Genomic DNA, 16,892 nt, shown 5'->3' with positions numbered 1-16,892 from the left:
CCGGCCGACGGGAAGTTTGAGCGAGATGAAGGATGCTTTCCGTTTCATCCATCTTCCTTACACTAGCGATCGCTCTCACGGATTTGATAGTCTGCAATGCAATAGTGATGGGCAAATTTATTCCACACTGCACGTGTCACCTCTTGAAAAACATGTTTTCCTGGTTTCGCAAATCTGAAAACAGTTGTGTTGTTCATCGCCTAAAACATCAACATGAGCGAAATAGGTTTCTAAGAAATTTCTCTGATTGTTACCGTAAAGTAAGCCGATTGAAAACTTTACCTTGGGCGAAAAATCGTAGAAGGCGTTGGACTACTCAGGATTCGTAAATGTACGTAAATCGTAAAAAAATGTGGCGTTATAGTTTTCCTTAGCGCATACAAACGTTTATATAAAGACTAGCTTACTAGGCCCATTTACAGGGCTACGCAACTGAATTCTGAGGTGTACGCAAGGGATTTTTCTTTCCGAGACTTTGTTGGTGTTGTTAAATCGTGTTTGAAGTACACCTCCCTTACACCGATAATGCCGTAGCAAAATTATAGGCCCCTCTTTAAAAGTTCCGCCCTGGGCCTCCAAGGGGATTGATCCTCCACTGGCAGGACGATAGAACAGCTCATTTCAAGCCAAAGAATAAATGCTAGGGCGAAGAGTAGTGTAAAAAGGACAAATAGCAGTGATAAACACGTGTACCACCACCACCACCAATCTAATTAATTTTTTTTTGCCTTTCGCTAAATTTTTGTTCGTTAAATATTTGCAAAAGCTCAAAAAAGCGTTTTAGCCTAGCCCCACAGTAATCCACCGAGCTGAGGTCGGACCTGCTTCCTTTGGAACCAATTCAGGTACCAAATTAGGACGTCCCAAATCGGTCCTGATTAGCTCCGAGTTTCCAGTAGCAAGACCTTTGGGTTGGGTGTTCTCGTTGGGCTATTTTCCTCTTACTTCGCCTTGTAGGTATGCAATTTGCATTCTTTATACAGGCAGTTCCCGAGATATGCTATTAAATTTGGATCGCTATAAGCCGGGAAAAAAGTCAGAGAATCTCCGCGTAAATCGAATTCTGAGGTAATTTTGTTTATACTCCACAGTCACAGAGCCGACTTCGTTCTTTGCACTTAATTTATTCACCGAATCAGGCGATTTTTATAAGGATAAGTTAACTATATAGAAATCGCCCTGCACGTATTTAACCGAATTATATTGATGACGGGCGATGATTGCTGTAAGTACATCAGTCGAGAAAGAGAGCGCTGAAAGAAAAGCTAGTACTCTCCGGGGGTTAATTGTGAACGCCCTACGGTTACTACAGAAAGCAATATTGTACAAACCATTTCCTCGTTTTCGTAAAAATAAAACAATAAAACATACCACACATTACTGTATTCAATAAAAATCATCTGCTTTTTATTGTAGCTTGATAGATTATTTTTTCATCAATTTCTTTTTAAACATGTCGTCCTGTGTCTTGCGTGTCGTTTATCTGCCTGCTGGCGCTTTATCTCGTTACGCGCTGATGGTGTGCCTCTCTGTACAATGCATCTACAGCGCCAATGCATACTGATATTACTGTGTTTACTGATTTGTTAATTCACTTAACCTTTTCCCTTTATTCTTATATGGAGAGATCTGTTTGCGTGAAGCAGACGCCCCCCCCCCTCGCCGGGGGGGTGTGCCATTTTCCACTGGTGAATCTCTCCCGGCATTAATCGTTTTGTTTGATCTTATCCCATCGCCGTGATCCCCGTGATCCAATCGAAGTTACACTATGAGCAATGGGGGGGGATTCAACGAAACGAATTCTCCTATGAGCAAACGGGGACAGGGACAGGAATACATAACTGCTGGGCCGTTATTGGCCTCTGATTACAACAGTTCGATTGGGGTGAGAAAGAGGGGGGAGGGAAGAGGGGGGAGGGGGAGGAACAGGACCTTAACAAAATGTCTACATTGTCGTAATTTTATTATTTCAATTTTTTTATACAAATCATTCAACCTTATCTCGTAGTATTTGAAAAACGTATTATGGTACGATAAGTGGTTGGCTTTACTTGTTTTGAAAACGTAGAATAAACACCACCCATTACACAAATAAAACAATTATAGAAAACGAACCGTGTTTTGTGGCAGTTGCCAAAATGCCGACAATTCCGATGTCTACTAAATATGGTTCCTTAACGCCTCATCTAACCTCCAAGTGCGCACACCGCAGGAAACCTTTCACTGGACACACCACACACACGCGTGCGCAAGCACAACCCAACCCAACCCAACAAAACCTGTGTCCCTGCGTTTGGTACTACTACCTTGGCATTTGGGTTGTGTTCTCATCACTGTTTTGCTACGCGTAGTGTTCGAAATTGATCCTCGTTGCTTTATGATTATTGATATTCACGTCCGTGCGCTGCCACTTCCGTGTTTGTTGTTCCGTCCTGGGCAGCCGCACTGCACTCCGTTCGAGCTTTGTCTTTCGTTACGTCGTGTTTATAAATATTAATTTAAGTTAAGCTTCAAACTAATGTACGAGGAGCAAACAATACCTAAACGAAAGAGGCGAAAAACCGAATTATCTACTTAAAAATTAATGTTTGTGTGTTACGCGCGCGTCCGTTGAATCACGCTTTCCGCCAACATTCAAACACACAACACCACGTTACCTTTACTAGCTTTACCCTTTTTCATTCATTGCTTTTTACAATCGTTAGCCTTACCACGTGTTCCACTACCAAGCTAAATCCTTCGGCGCAACTTCTTCAAAGTAATGCTCCGGGGTTTGTTGCTTTTGTTCAAATACAATCTCATTCCTGGCTTTGCGTAGGCTCATCATCATCGGGTAATAAGAACTTCGCAAAGCGTAACACAAGTTAATGTTAATGTCACAAGTTTGAGCACAACTTCTTAACAATGGGCACACACATCCCAATCGGCACGAATAACATTTATGGTTTGTAATGGGCGTCTCATTTTTCCGCAAACAGCTGAAGGCTGCCCGGTGCATCAGTATCTGTATCAGTGTTTTTGTCCTTTTTTTTTTGGCTTACAATTCTTCGGAAGCATTGCCCCCGGTAACCTAGTTTCGTCCGTAAGCACCCAGTAATCAAGACTTTTCGAGAATGAAAAGCACCCATTTAAAGGATATTCTCTCTATATATATATAGATATATAGTTTTACAGCTAACTTTTCTTCCTCTCCTCAACCCGGGCACTGTCTCGTGTTATATCATGTTTATGGTTTGTAAATTCTTTTTCACTTCGGAACTTTCTGATTCGCAAGCATGTATCGACGAGAAAGGGCGCTGGTCCGTTATATTATTGATTTTGATTATTGTGTCCAGTGAGTGTGTGTGTGTGGCCACTCTCCCCCGTTAGTAGTTTTAAAAAGAAATCGTTCTTAAAAACAAACCAATAGCGCAATAGCAATTTCCGTGTCTCTAGGGTTTGTTTAAAAATGGTGAGATATTTCATCTCGTTTAAAAAGTAGTTCCCCCAAATATGTCTAGAGATAAAAACATTCCAGTTACATCAGTTCAAGCCCGACAGTTAACGGTGCCGCTTTGCTTTGGGATAGTGTTTACGGTTACATGGTTGGCCAGTATAAACATAAATTGTTTTCCGTTGCTCTTTCGAACAGCAAAACTCAGCTGTCAATTCAATGTTTGAGTCTCACTCACAGAACGCTCCTGCTCTTTTTTTGTTGTTGTCGTTCTACCATCTTCGCAATACATTCAATCAATATCCATTAATGTTCAAGCTACTTAAACATCGCACTACAAGAATAAGGTGTTCTACATCCGGCATTCTGTGCTCCTGTCGCTCGATCTGGCGGGAGCTTATGTACATACGTGTGTTTGTGTGTGTGTTTTTTTTTTAATGTATGCTAAGAAGTACTAGTTTATATGATCAATAATTTCACCTTAGCTAAATTACATCTTAAGTCAATATTATCGATAACGCCACTCAGGTGACTTTTCTTACTAACGCCGCACATTATTTGCTGTATTGCCCGCTTTAATGATCAACTGGTGATCGCAGTCGTACGCAAATATTCAACCGTTCGTGTACGGTACATCATCATTTCTGCTGCCCCCATCAGCTTTTGCTTACGTACAATTTCGCGATCGATTTACGTGTTTGTAATGTTAAAAGTTTAAGCCATGCTTTAAGCTTTGTATTTCCCATTTTTCCAATTGCTAGTGCACCGTTTTGGTTATTCCTTGGCAGTTGATATTCGGTTCATCGTAACACTCTTTTCAAGTTGAGATGTTACTGGTCGGTTTAGGTCGAAGCGTGATTTCCTCAGAAGAAATCAGGTACAGGTTAAAAAAATGAGGGATTCAAGTGAACATCCGCAGCAAAAAAACTATTTTAAATGTTTTCTGAACTAAAAAATGTTATACAACTCTTCCGCGAAGCAAATGAAAATGTTTTACAATATAATCGTGTACTGTACACGTACGATTTAACGATTTGTTCGTTCAATTTGGATTCAACACTACGAAACAAAACAAATGAAGATTGTTGTTTATAGTTCTGTACACCTCAAAAGTATTAAACCGATCGGATTATGGATGAAAATGATTGATCTATTATAGTATTGAAATTTTCGGCTCTCTGCCATTCTACAAGTATGACGATTTCACTTCAAATACCACATTTTGTTTTAAAATATCAACATATAGAAGAGTAATAACCTGAACTAAAACCATTGCTCCATTGTCCAGAGGCAAATGAATATTTGTTGTGGGAAATCAAACATCCGGCACACGGCACAACTGACAAACTGGATTACCAGCTGTCACTCTTCCTCAATCATTTAGCTTGCGATGGAAAGTTGTCAAGATTTTATGATCGTCTTCAACGGATCGCCTTCGGTTGCGTTCACACCAAAGTGGTGATTCGTCACACCGAGCAAACTAGCACCACTGCTGCCACTTCCGGTGCTCCCGGTGGTGCTGTTACTCAGGCTACTGATGGTACTGTTATTACTGTTACTACTACCACTGCTGCCCGGTCCCATCGGACTACCATCATCGGGCGATACACCAACCATGGGCGATGGGCAGTCAGTGGGATACTTTCGTTTCATGCCAACGTGCTGCTGGACAGCCGGCATTGTTGATGACGATTGTTGGCGAGGAGCATGTTGCTGAGCATGGGACTGTAAGTGCGTCACTGGATGATGGTTCGAGAGTGGCGTCTCCGTGTGCTGATGGTGCATCGCACCTAGGAGTGATGGATTGACGGAGTTTCCCAACCCACTCGACAGTGGACTATCGGGAAGGAAGGAATTATCGAGCGAGTAGTGCAAGGAACCGTCCGTTTCGTTGCTCTGCAGATTCAAGATACTATCGATCGCATTCTGCACCTGTCGGTTGATGTCTTCCTCAAAATTCGGCATTCCCATCGTATCGAATGAGATGTGATTGAACTGGTGGAGATCATGGATTGTTTGCTGATGGTGCTGATGATGATGGTGATGATGGTGGTGATGTTGCTGCTGCTGCTGCTGTTGCTGTTGCTGTTGCTGCTGCTGCTCTTGGTGATGCTCATGGAACGATGGTTCTTCGTCTCCCATCATGCCCGGTGGCATATGGATTGAATCTTTACCTCCTATCGTTATCGGTTCATTCATTACAGCTCCCGATCCAGCATTATGCGGATGGTGATGGGCATGCACGGAATTGATCACCGGCGCTCTACTGCTTTCATCAATACCGTGATGATGATGAGATGCGTGATGTTCAGAAGGGTCCAAGCCTAGAAGATCACGATCGAGATAGGTGATTTTATTGTGATCATTGTTACTACTTAAACGGGTGCTACTACTACCACCATCACCACCACAGAGAATAAGATTATTAGTTGCATCGTCGCCTGGAATGGGACCCGCGTTGGAGGCACCACCATGCATCATGTCGTTAGTTTCGTTGAAACAACTCTTATTTCCCTTCCGTCCAACACCAACCACGGCATCTGCTGGGCCAGATGATGCTGGGCCGTCCACTACCGGATGCATATGATGGTGTGGGTGCGGGTGATGGTTGTGGTTGTGATGGTGATGCAAACTATGGGAAATGTGATTGTGCGATATGTGATTAGGATGCAAAAGATGTGACTGTTGCTGCTGCTGCTGCTGATGGTGATGATGAAGTTGTTCCTCCGGCTGTTGTCCATGGTGGGAATGGTGATGAGAAAGTGGTTCCGTTTCACTAGGATCTCCACCGTTGTCCAGTAAGCCCGAGCTACATATGCTGTTAAGATTATTTAGGCTTAGGCTAAGATTAGTTTCGAGCATATCTAGCACACTCCCATGATGATGATCTACATCTTCCGCTGTTGCCGATGCTAGCAAGATGTCACCGTTCCACGACGTTCGTTTGGACACTCCGTGCTGATGATGATGATCATGATGATGATTGATGTTGTTATTGTTATTATTGTTGTGGTTGTTATTGTTGCCCATCCTACCCAGCATGATAATGTTAGTTGCTGTCGACAGCCCGTCATCTTCACCATTCACCTGACCGACCAGCGGATTGCCGTTGGAACCATTGCGACAGTTACCAATTATAACCCCACCAGAACTAATTCCTCTACAATCACCACCACCACCACCGCCAACACTAGTTACTATTGAGCCACATCCAATATTAATGTCGGTGCTACCAATGCTGTTGTTACTACCATTGTTTACAAGAATGTGATCGTTACCTTGAGCGGGCTTCTGTATCGAACCATTCGAGCTGACCGTTCCCATAGGCTGCATTTGAGAATTTGCTGTACTGGAGCGCTCGCTGTTTCCGGTACACTCCATCAACCAACGATGGTCATCGCTTTTCACATTACCTCTGCTGCTATCGTCAAGCTGTTTTTCATTGCGACCAAGCGACATGCACTGCCGCTTACTTGGACTAATCGATTCATTTTCCGATGATTCATTAGAATACAAAATACTGGCCGTAGAGCCAATTCCCGCTGTACTACTACCACTCGTTACCGCACCCGTCCAGTGTCGTTTTTGTGTACCGCCGCCTGACGCATGCTGCTGTTGAAGAACTTCGAAGCTGTTGGCTGAAGATTTGTGCAAAAATGAATCGGAAGTCGATTCTTCCTCTTCCTGTGATGATTGAAACACGGAAGTGGACCAGTGACGGGATGCCATCATATCGTCCGTTTTCTCGTTAATCCCAGACGCCCTCGGTTCGGAAGCAGAGGAAACGGTACCGCCAAACAACGCATCCAAGCGCGTTTCGACACTTTTCGTCGAAGGACCTCCACACACTTCCGCACTGCTTGTTACTCCCGTGGTTCGCTGATGGTTGTTGAGAAATTCGGTCAATGGCGAATCGACCCGAGATACTGCAGACGATGGTTTATCGTCAGCAGTTGTGTTGAACAGCTGCTCCAACTGTTTATCGACACTCTTGGAATCGTTCGAATGAAACATTTCGTGAATCTCTTCTTCTGTTGTTTTTCTCCTTCCTGTGGGATCGATGCCTAGATTAGGAATGGTATTGTTACTTCCCATCCGCATGCTTGCACTATCTACTTCATTCGCACCATTCCCATCGCTACTTCCAGTGAAGTAGTTAAGATCTTTCGGGAAACACATCCACTCATCATAAGCCGAATCGTTCTGATCTACGGATTGCTTTGCGGATGTGAGTTGAGTTGTTACAAGGGATGGAGCAGTTTCACATGACGATTGTAGTTGACTATTGTCAGGCTTCTCTGCTATACAGTTCTTTTGTTCCGATGGCAAGTGAACCTGATTGAAATAGCGCAATGTTGGTGGGGCTGTTGATGTTACCATGGCTGATGATGAGCCGTGCGGCGGGATGTTCGAACTGTCCCGCTTTTTCTCGTCACTCATAACGCCACCGTCAGCCTTCTTCATGATGAAACTTGGTGTAATTTCACTTTCTATATCATCGTAACTATTCGTCCCTGTCTGTACATTCTTTTTAAACAACACATCACTCCACGGGGTGCTATTTCGACTGGTGTTATTTCGATGGAAAGTAACTATTTCTTGCTTTGCAACTACAGACTGTATCTGCCCCGTAGAATGCATGACTGTCGTAGTACTATTGGTCTTTTGGAATGTGCTCTGTAGAGATGTTTCACTACTCGCTAAAGATTGACACATCAATGAGCTTGATCGTACAGTTTCCGTTAGACTGGCGTTCACATTTGATGGTCCGTTCACAGAAATAGACGAATCCGATACATAATTGCACGAATCGGGTCTGCGCAAACCGCCTGGACTCGCATCGTTACCGGGATCTTCTGGTAGCGTTAACGGCAGAATCGGAGATTCGCTTTGGTGTGGCGCAGATGCAAGCTCTCTGCATTTAGGTTTCTCTTCATCCGACGATGATACACATATTACGTCCTCTGCACCCTCCTTCGCGGGCAAAGCGAGAATTTCGGCTTCTCGAAGATGCTCTTGCATTTCTTCGATCTCTTGCGTTATGTCTGCCTTGAAGAGTTTGTTCACCAACATCAGTTCCGAGGTGCGCACTTCACGCTGTTGAATTGGAAAGAAGCAATACATAACAAACGCTATACACATCAAACTTTTATTCTATCGTGCTTACCATCGATTCATTGATCATTAACCGTTGATAGCGACTGAGCATCGTTCGGAACGCTTCCGGGAACCATTCGGCCGTCGTCTCAAACTGTAATTCTTCGTCTTCATTCTCCTCGCACTTCTCCTCGTACATGCAGTGATAGCGTATCAGTCGCTTAATGGCATCCTGTTTGCTACCGAACGGTGTGTTCGTGTCCGGTTTCGTGCAAGCATCCTGGTCTTTCTGTATTTGGATTTCGAACCTATTGTAACGCAGGAGTAAATGGAAACGAAGAAATGGAATAGAAGAAAAACGAAAGCAATACACATATTAAAACTTTTACAAAAAATACGAATTTCAACAACCCAATTCTTCATGGCCGTTGCTATATTAACAGTAGAAAAGTGAAAAGCAATATCACACTCACAAACTTGCACGGGGTACTTTTACAGCCGGGCTATTTGGTACGTTTGTAGTGATGTACGTCATCGGGGTGGATGGAGAAGTACCCGCAGGAGCGGCGATGATGACGGCCGGTGTGCTTGAATTGTTATTCATAGCCGAAGCAGCCACAACGGCCGATGATAGAGCATTTGCCGTCGTTGTTGTTGTTGGAAAGGACACCAACGATGCCATTGGTGCCATTGCAGTTGAGGTGTTGGCACTAGTCACTATTGCGCTGCTGGTACCGTTAATAAGCGGCAAAGAGATGCTCCCGCTATTACCACCGGTACTGAATGGAATCGTGCTGCTACTGCTGGCACTGGACGGAACCAACGGGGGTGGTAACGCAGACGTTGCCAGGGATGACGTCGATGATACAGTTGTACGCAATGGAGCAACGGCAGCCATCACGGGAGACGAAGTGGATGACGGAGTTCCTGGTACCGAAGTTGGAGTAGTTAGAAGAACATTACCAGCTTGAGCTTGAATCTGTTGTTGTTGTTGTTGCTGCTGCTGCTGTTGTTGTTGCTGTTGTTGTTGCTGTTGTTGCAGCTGCTGCTGCTGCTGTTGAATTCTCGCTGCTGTTTGTGCGATCATTTGAGGAGATCCACTCAAAATGGCATGTGATCCACCAACGATCACAATAGACGAGTTGCCATGACCAGCAGCACCAGCCAACGTTTTCAGCTGACCACCACCGGGAAGTGTTGCGACAAGTGGCGGCGGAACGGGAGTGTTCGAACGATTCGTGCTGTTTAACGCAACCGAAGCAGTCATCTGATTGGTGGCAATCGATTGTTGATGGTTTATGATTGCACTAGAAGCGTTACTTCCACTGCCATTATTGCTTTCAAGCTTGTTAATCAAAGACCCTGGCACATTCACCTGTTGCTGCGTCGCTGGCACAAGCGTATGCAACGGAGGCATTACAGAAGCGTTCGCCTGCGTCGTACCACCACTGGACAGCGTAATGTGTTTCGGAACGATCGTTCCTGCGGGAACTGTGATGTTTTTAGCAACACTTGCATTATTCGTAACCGAAGCAACTGTCGTCGTCGTCGGCGCCGATTTAAGAACCTGCGGACCTGCGGACCCCGAAGTCGTCGGAGGCTGCAGTGTAGAGGTTATTGGAATGATCGTTGTCGTCTGCTTAGCACTTGTTCCAAACTTCTGTACACTACCAACGCTTTGCATCGGTAAGGTACTGCTTGTGATCGTAATGGACATCGATGAGTGAGCCACGGATGGCGCAACGCTTGTAATCGCACCCGATGTAAGGACACTCATGTTAGTACTCGCAGCCGTCGAAAGAGGGGCAAGAAGCTCATGTTTGCCAACCATCTGGGACGAAGTAACGGAAGCTCCACTAGTGACAGCACCACCGTGAAAGATGGCCGAACCACTGCTAGGAGTAACTGTGATCGGTGTTATTATTGCCTGTTGGGATTTCTGCTCTGCACCAACGTTAGGAACAGAACCTGTTATTGTTTCACTAAGACTTTGGCTGTTACTGATCGGTGTCGGTGGTGGCGGAATTGCCTGTTGCGTCGTTGAACTGGCAAAAGTATGTCCCGATGGGATGGTTGGAATAATCTTTCCAGTCGACAAGATTTTCTGCTGCTCCATAAACAATCGTTGCAGTACGTTGCAAATTTCCTTGTCCGACATCGTCTGTAAATTCTTTATCGATGGCAATGGTTTGTTATGGATGGGATTTGAAGGATCAAACTCTGCCGGAATCAAAAGGGATGACAGAAGGTTCTTGTTTTGTAGTTTGGTCGATAGTTGCTGAATCTGCTGTTGCACGTTCTTCAAGTGTTGCTGCTTCTGAGGAGTCAACTGAATCGTTTGTACCCGCGGTACTACCGTCGGAGTTCCAACACCCATCGGGGAGCTACTGCTAAGCGATGCCGGGGCTGGGACCATTGAATTTACACTAACCAACGGAGGCATTGGCTGTTGTGGTACTTGATTTAGAAGTGGCTGTTGTTGTGTAGCATTCGCTCTGCCCTTTTTCACTGCTGTCGCAGTAACGGTTACATTATTGATGGCCGAATTTGTTGCAGTTACTGTAGTTGATCCAATCGTACCTTTCACAACCATCGCCATTGTGGTAGGTGTTTTCAGCGGCTGGTGTTGTTGCGGATGCACTTGTGCGACCAGTGGCGGCTGGACAGGTTGTTGGACTTGTTGCATTTGTTGTTGATGCTGTTGCTGAAGTTGCTGCTGGTGCTGCTGCTGCTGTTGTTGTTGGTGCTGTTGCTGCTGTTGTAAACTACTGGTTACAAAGTTGTTTGGGTTCACTGTACCAACTATTTTGGTGCCTATTTTGGTACCATTTTCGCCAAGTATTGGTTGTGCATGTTGGCCAGGTTGAAGTACAACACTCGGTGGATAACCACTAGACATGGTGTTAATTTTGATTACCGTCGACTTCGAAGGGCTGGCCGATGGTTGTGCTTTATCCTGTTTTTTCGACCGATTGCGTTTCGGTTTCTCTTTCACGATCGTTCCGGTATTTGCGGTAGCGACATTGTTTGCATTCGTTACATTGCTGCTGTTGTTTATTACCTTCGAGTTGATAGTATTGCCTCCCGGGGTAGTAACGATTTGTGGTGGCCCTTTCGTTGCTTGATTAATTGTTTGTTGCTGTTCTACAGCTGTTTGAGAACCTGCCATACCCTTTGGGACCGTCGTCGTAGATGACGTAGCTGATTGAGAGGGTTGTTGCGATTGCGTTAGCGTCGGTGTTGGTCTCGTTTCGCTTGACTGAGTCACTTGTCCGATGTTGTTGAAATGAATTTGTCCCTGCATCAGGCATTGCGCTAACTGTTGCGCGTTGATTCCGGTTGGCACGATCAACACGCGCTCCATAGGTCCGAGAGCGGCCGTTGTTTGCCCTGGACTTAACTGTGTAATCTGATTAGTTAACGTGTTGAGGGAGAACAGCTGTTGATTGGGTCCAACCTTCGGTAGCTCTACAAGTTTTGGCGCATTCGGGTTGACCAAAACCGTTTGTTGTGGCTGGTGTTGTTGGGACTGGGCCGGCAAAGACTGTTGATGGTTCAATACTGGTTCGATGCTCGTTTCTGGTTTACGAACGTGCTTAAGAGTTTGTGTTTGCGTCGGTTGCGTGTTCACCAAATGAGTCTGGTTATTGCCAGTCTGTATGTGTTGTTGCATGGTTGGCGTTGTGGTAGATGACTGCGATGTAAAGGCTGGCGAGACCGTTTGCTGCTGTAAAAATTGCTGTTGCTGGATCTGTTGTTGCTGGTGTTGTTGCATTTGCTGTTGCTGCTGATGCAGCTGATGTTGTTGCAGCTGATGTTGCTGATGTTGTTGCAGCTGCTGTTGTTGCTGTTGTTGCTGTTGTTGTTGTTGAAGTTGAAGCTGTTGATGACCAGTTTGAATAGTCACCGTTGTGGTGCCCTGTGTTTTCTGCTGTACATGTCCACTAACAGCGGCAACATTTTTGTTTTGTTGCTGCAAAGGCTGTGCCGACACGACGATCTGATGATGCCCTGGTGTTTGCTGCTGTGTAATGGGTGCTGTAGTGTGCTGTTGTTGTATGGGAGCAATATTGGCCGGTATGGCACTGTTTGCCAGTGTGGTTTGCGGTTTGGATGGCTCGTTTACCAACGTAATATTACCCAAGGCACCAGATAGAATAGCCTGCAGGATAGTTTGCGATTCGGGAGTTTGCGGTTGATTTACGTCGTGCTTTAAAATGAGTTGACCATTTTCTGCGAGTGATAAACTTAAACTACCAGTCAGCTGCGCAAGTATTCCTTGTGCCGTTGTAACTGGCGGCGGTGGAACTGGTGGTGGTTGCTGTATCAATGGTGTTGGCGTGATGGACGTTTGATTCAACTGGACTGTAGGTGTTGCTACGACCGATGGCTGTTGCTGCTGTGTAGTGAACACTACACCGCCACCTCCTGCTATCACGTTCGATTGGATCGAAGTTGGTACAGATTGAATCGCATGCGACTGTTGCGGCTGCTGTTGATGCTGGGATACGGATCCTCCACACATGGATGAATGCATTGTATGACTCTGCTGGTGCTGCGGAGTTTGTATTTGGCTCTGAAGTGTGACAGTCGATTGCGGTTGACTGACCGAGGACTGCATTTGAGTAATGTTTTGATATTGTGCGCCCGCTGCGTTCACCACTTTGCTGTCGATGATCGGAGTAATCTGTATCTGGTTGTTGATGGTGCCACCCTTAACCGCCTTGTTTTGATTGGCTGTTGTACCGTCCACTTGTGAAATTTGAATATTTCCTATTTGCGTTGGCACCACACTGGTCGTACCAATCGTGTCGAAAGATTTTTCCAATTTTTTCCCATTTTTCTTATTCATTGCTGCACTCCCGACATTGTTATTGGCGATTGTGACCGATTTCTTCTTCGGAGAAGGTGAGGGAACGGATAATATTTTACTACTGTTCGTGGATATCACAATGGACGTAGTCGTCGTTGTTCCGACAGAGGACGCCGATGCAGTTGTCCCACTGTGCGGTGCCATTGTTGTTAACATTTGTTGATGTTGCGATGCGGGAACTATAGACGCGGATACAATGTTTGATGATTTCGACGATGGAACAAGATGCGGCTGTGCTTCGGCGATCAGTTGATTCTGTATTTCGTTGAGTTGGCTCTGCAGGGTTGGCGTTACTTGCGTGTTGTTTAAAACGTTATTCATCAAACTGTTCACACATATCGTATTGTTCTGCTGCATGCTGCTGCTAGCATTTGATGTGGCCATCGAGGACGTCGTTGTAGTATTAATAGCTTGTACGCTAGCTGTTGGAGCCACGGTGGCAATGTTGACCACTTTCGAATCATCATTCGCTCCGGTACCAAATCTTGGCAACGAGACTGTGTATGAAGCTTGTCCGGAATTGGAGTCGCTTGTTGGATCGATCGTGATCATGAACGATGGCGCATCTTGTTGTTGTTGTTGTTGTCCCGTCATAGCACTAGTAGTGCCACCTGCAATCGTGTGAGCGGGAGTGGTACAATTGACGTCAGGTGACACTTTTTTCTCCTGTGTCCTTTCTATCCCGGACGTTGGTATCGATATTGTGTAAGGAAATTCCACATTCTCCGAGCCAACGGTGGAAGGTATTGTAATCATGATATCACTGCCAGCACCTCCCCCAACCGATTGGTTTGCCATTAGACCAGGTTGCTGCTGGTGCTGTTGTTGCTGAGATTGTACGAGTACCTGACCAGTAACCGGCTGCCCTCCAGAACTAACCAACGAGACGGACGGCATAGCATCCTTTAAAGGATGTTGCTGTCCTGTAGTCCCTCCGGTAGTGCTACTGTTAGCATTTAACGACTCGTTATGTTGTATCACAATATTTGAAGGATACTCTACTCCAACTGTTGCATGATTGCTAGTGGAGGCCAGTAAGGGCGGCGGTTCATCTGTATCCATCAAGTCATCGTCATCGATGCCGATACCAGAAATTTTCATCAGATTTGCCAAGTCTAATTTCCCCGTGGGCGTGTGCGTATTGCTGTACGACGAAGGAGAGTTGGGTGATGTTAATCGTTCGGTAGCGGTCGTTGTCGCTGTTGGAGTGCTGGTATGAATTGGCACTTGGCTTACAGTTGGCGTACTTTGTTGCAGAATCATCGGTGCTGCCGTAGCCACCGGTGGCGGTATTGGTTTCACTTTTTTCTTATTTCGACGTTCCTTTTTTGGTTTCTCCACCTCTATTCTTGTTGCTGGCAAGGATAATGCAGCAGGTGCTGCAGGAAGCTGATTCGATTGCTGAATAGACACTGATGCGCTTGGTTGCTGTTGTAGGTTTGCGTTTTGATGATTAAACATTTGTTGCTGTTGCGCCGAAATAGCTTGTGCATGAATCTGTGCCTTTATACCGTCGGTGACGATCACCTGCTGACCGGAGGCGGTCGTTAGGATTGGATTGCCGGCATGATGATTATGGTTTCTCAGTGCGTCGGTCGACACTGTAGGAATTATTTGAGCCGTTTGAATCTGCCCATCTATCGATGAGGCAGTCAAAATTTGCTGACCACCTGCCTGATGCTGCTGTTGCTGTTGTGAAACTTGAGTTTGTTGCGCTTGTGGTGTGCCCTGAGCGTTGACAGTAATTGTGTTGGGTGCTGTTCCGGGAGCCGCGGTAAATTGAATGTTTTGAGCGTTTACAACGATTTCCCCAGTCGGTGCTGATCCTGGGGTAGCTCCTGGCGTGGAAGAAGGTGACACAAACGTTGCACCTCCAGGCCCCGTGGCAAGCTGCAAATTCACGCTACCCAGCTGGTTCAAGTTAATGTTCTGATTTTGAATTCCAAAACTGCCGACGCTCGCTTGTTGGAATTGTGCTGGCAGAGACGTGGTGAGCAGTTGCCCATTGAGGCCGTTTGGCATCTGTATCTGAGCTAAATTTCCGTTCAGCTGAAGATTCTGTATCTGCGCGACACCTTGGCTTAAGAGATGTTGATTAATGGCGGCTGTTATTTGCTGCGGTTGCCTCTGTCCCTGTAACCCCTGAATCTGCGTTAACGGTACACCCTGGTTTGTCTTCAGTCCGGATATGTTCTGCTGGACCAGATTGCCCTGGGAGGAAACAATAAACGTTGGTGTGGTCGCCAACTGCATCGTCCCATTTGCGTTAAGTATTCGAAGCACTTGCTGCGGTTGAGGCTGTTGCAACTGCGGTCTCGTATTGTGGATAACCAAACTCGGGGCAGCTAGCTGTGGCGTTGGCGGACGCAGTATTAGCTGTACCCCTTGCGGTGTATTCTGCTGCACCAACACCGGCATTTGGTTAAGCAGCAATGGCTGAGCGTTAATGTTTCCCGTGGGTAGAATGATGGACCCATTTTGTGCTGCTGCTGCTGTGGCGTTCTGTTGTGATGGAGCTCCTGGCTGTTGTGCACCGGCCGGCTGTGTTGTCGTGGTAACCATTTGTCCGTGTACTTGCGCCGTGTTGAGCGCGGAACCCTGCGATTGGGGAGTCGCTGTTGTCGTAAAATGCACTTGGGTAGCGCCACCGGCACTAACGACGGTACCCGCTTGGGAAACCTGTATCTGAGACGGCAGTTGCGACACTACAGTCGGCAGCGATACAGAAGTGACCGTCTTCGGCTGCGCTACAATCGCTTTAGAACCGTGTACGATTGGGGTAGTGCCGTAACTTGAAACAAATGCCGTCGCTTGAAGGGGGCTTTGCTGATGATGCACAGCCATCGGTGTAGAAGAAGCAGAAGATGACGATGATGTCGAAGACGACGGCGAAACTGAAGGAGTCACAGTTGCAGGCTTTGGAAGTATTTGTTGTGGTCCTTTGTTGTGATGTTTCACATTTGCAACATTGCCACCACTTCCAGTACCGGCTGACGGGGAGCTCTGGAGTCCAGTGCCAGTTAGGACTAAACCACCGGCAGACGTAACACAGGCAGTAGAAGCAGTCGATGGTATCGCACTGGATGCAACGGAAGTAGCGGCTATGATGTGCTGCTGTACGAACTGTTGCTGATGCGACGGTGATTGCTGAATGGTATGAAGCTGCTGCGCTTGTATCGCCTGTAGCGGTATATGCTGTTGCACGTTTGTTTGGTTTAGCTGATGCTGCTGCTGGGGACTGGGCTGGGATACTATTGTTGTATGGCGCCCGCTCTGCTGTTGAAGCTGGTGATGCTGCTGTGTTATTGCTGTCGCCGTCGCAGGTTGCGACTGCGTTATTGCAAACTGGGAACCTTGGAAAATTTGCACTATTTGATTTCCGGTGCCCACAACAGGATACTGTAAAGAAAAGCAAACCACATATTTATTAACAACTGTATACTATTGAGGGAATAAACAGCACAAATGCTTTTAATTCTGCAAAGCATG

The 16,892-nt window shown here is 46.0% G+C and overlaps 1 protein-coding gene across 1 annotated transcript in view; it reads right to left on the bottom strand.

Moving 5' to 3' along the window:
* Nucleotides 1-1,383: 1,383 nt before the first annotated feature.
* LOC128299477 (mucin-3A-like) overlaps nt 1,384-16,892 on the bottom strand; it is a 38,950-nt gene continuing 23,441 nt past the window's right edge. Inside the window, exons 5-7 of the mRNA XM_053035458.1 lie at nt 9,004-16,802; nt 8,601-8,838; nt 1,384-8,530 (exon numbers count right to left, since the gene is read on the bottom strand). Of these exons, the coding sequence (XP_052891418.1) occupies nt 4,835-8,530; nt 8,601-8,838; nt 9,004-16,802 (11,733 nt within the window). The 3' untranslated portion in view covers nt 1,384-4,834. The remainder of the gene's footprint in view (nt 8,531-8,600; nt 8,839-9,003; nt 16,803-16,892) is intronic.

The sequence above is a fragment of the Anopheles moucheti genome, chromosome 2 (genome assembly GCF_943734755.1).
Source record: "Anopheles moucheti chromosome 2, idAnoMoucSN_F20_07, whole genome shotgun sequence".
Taxonomy (NCBI): Eukaryota; Metazoa; Arthropoda; class Insecta; order Diptera; family Culicidae; genus Anopheles; species Anopheles moucheti.
Note: the sequence above shows the minus strand (reverse complement) of the source record. Positions and strands in the feature narration are given on the sequence as shown.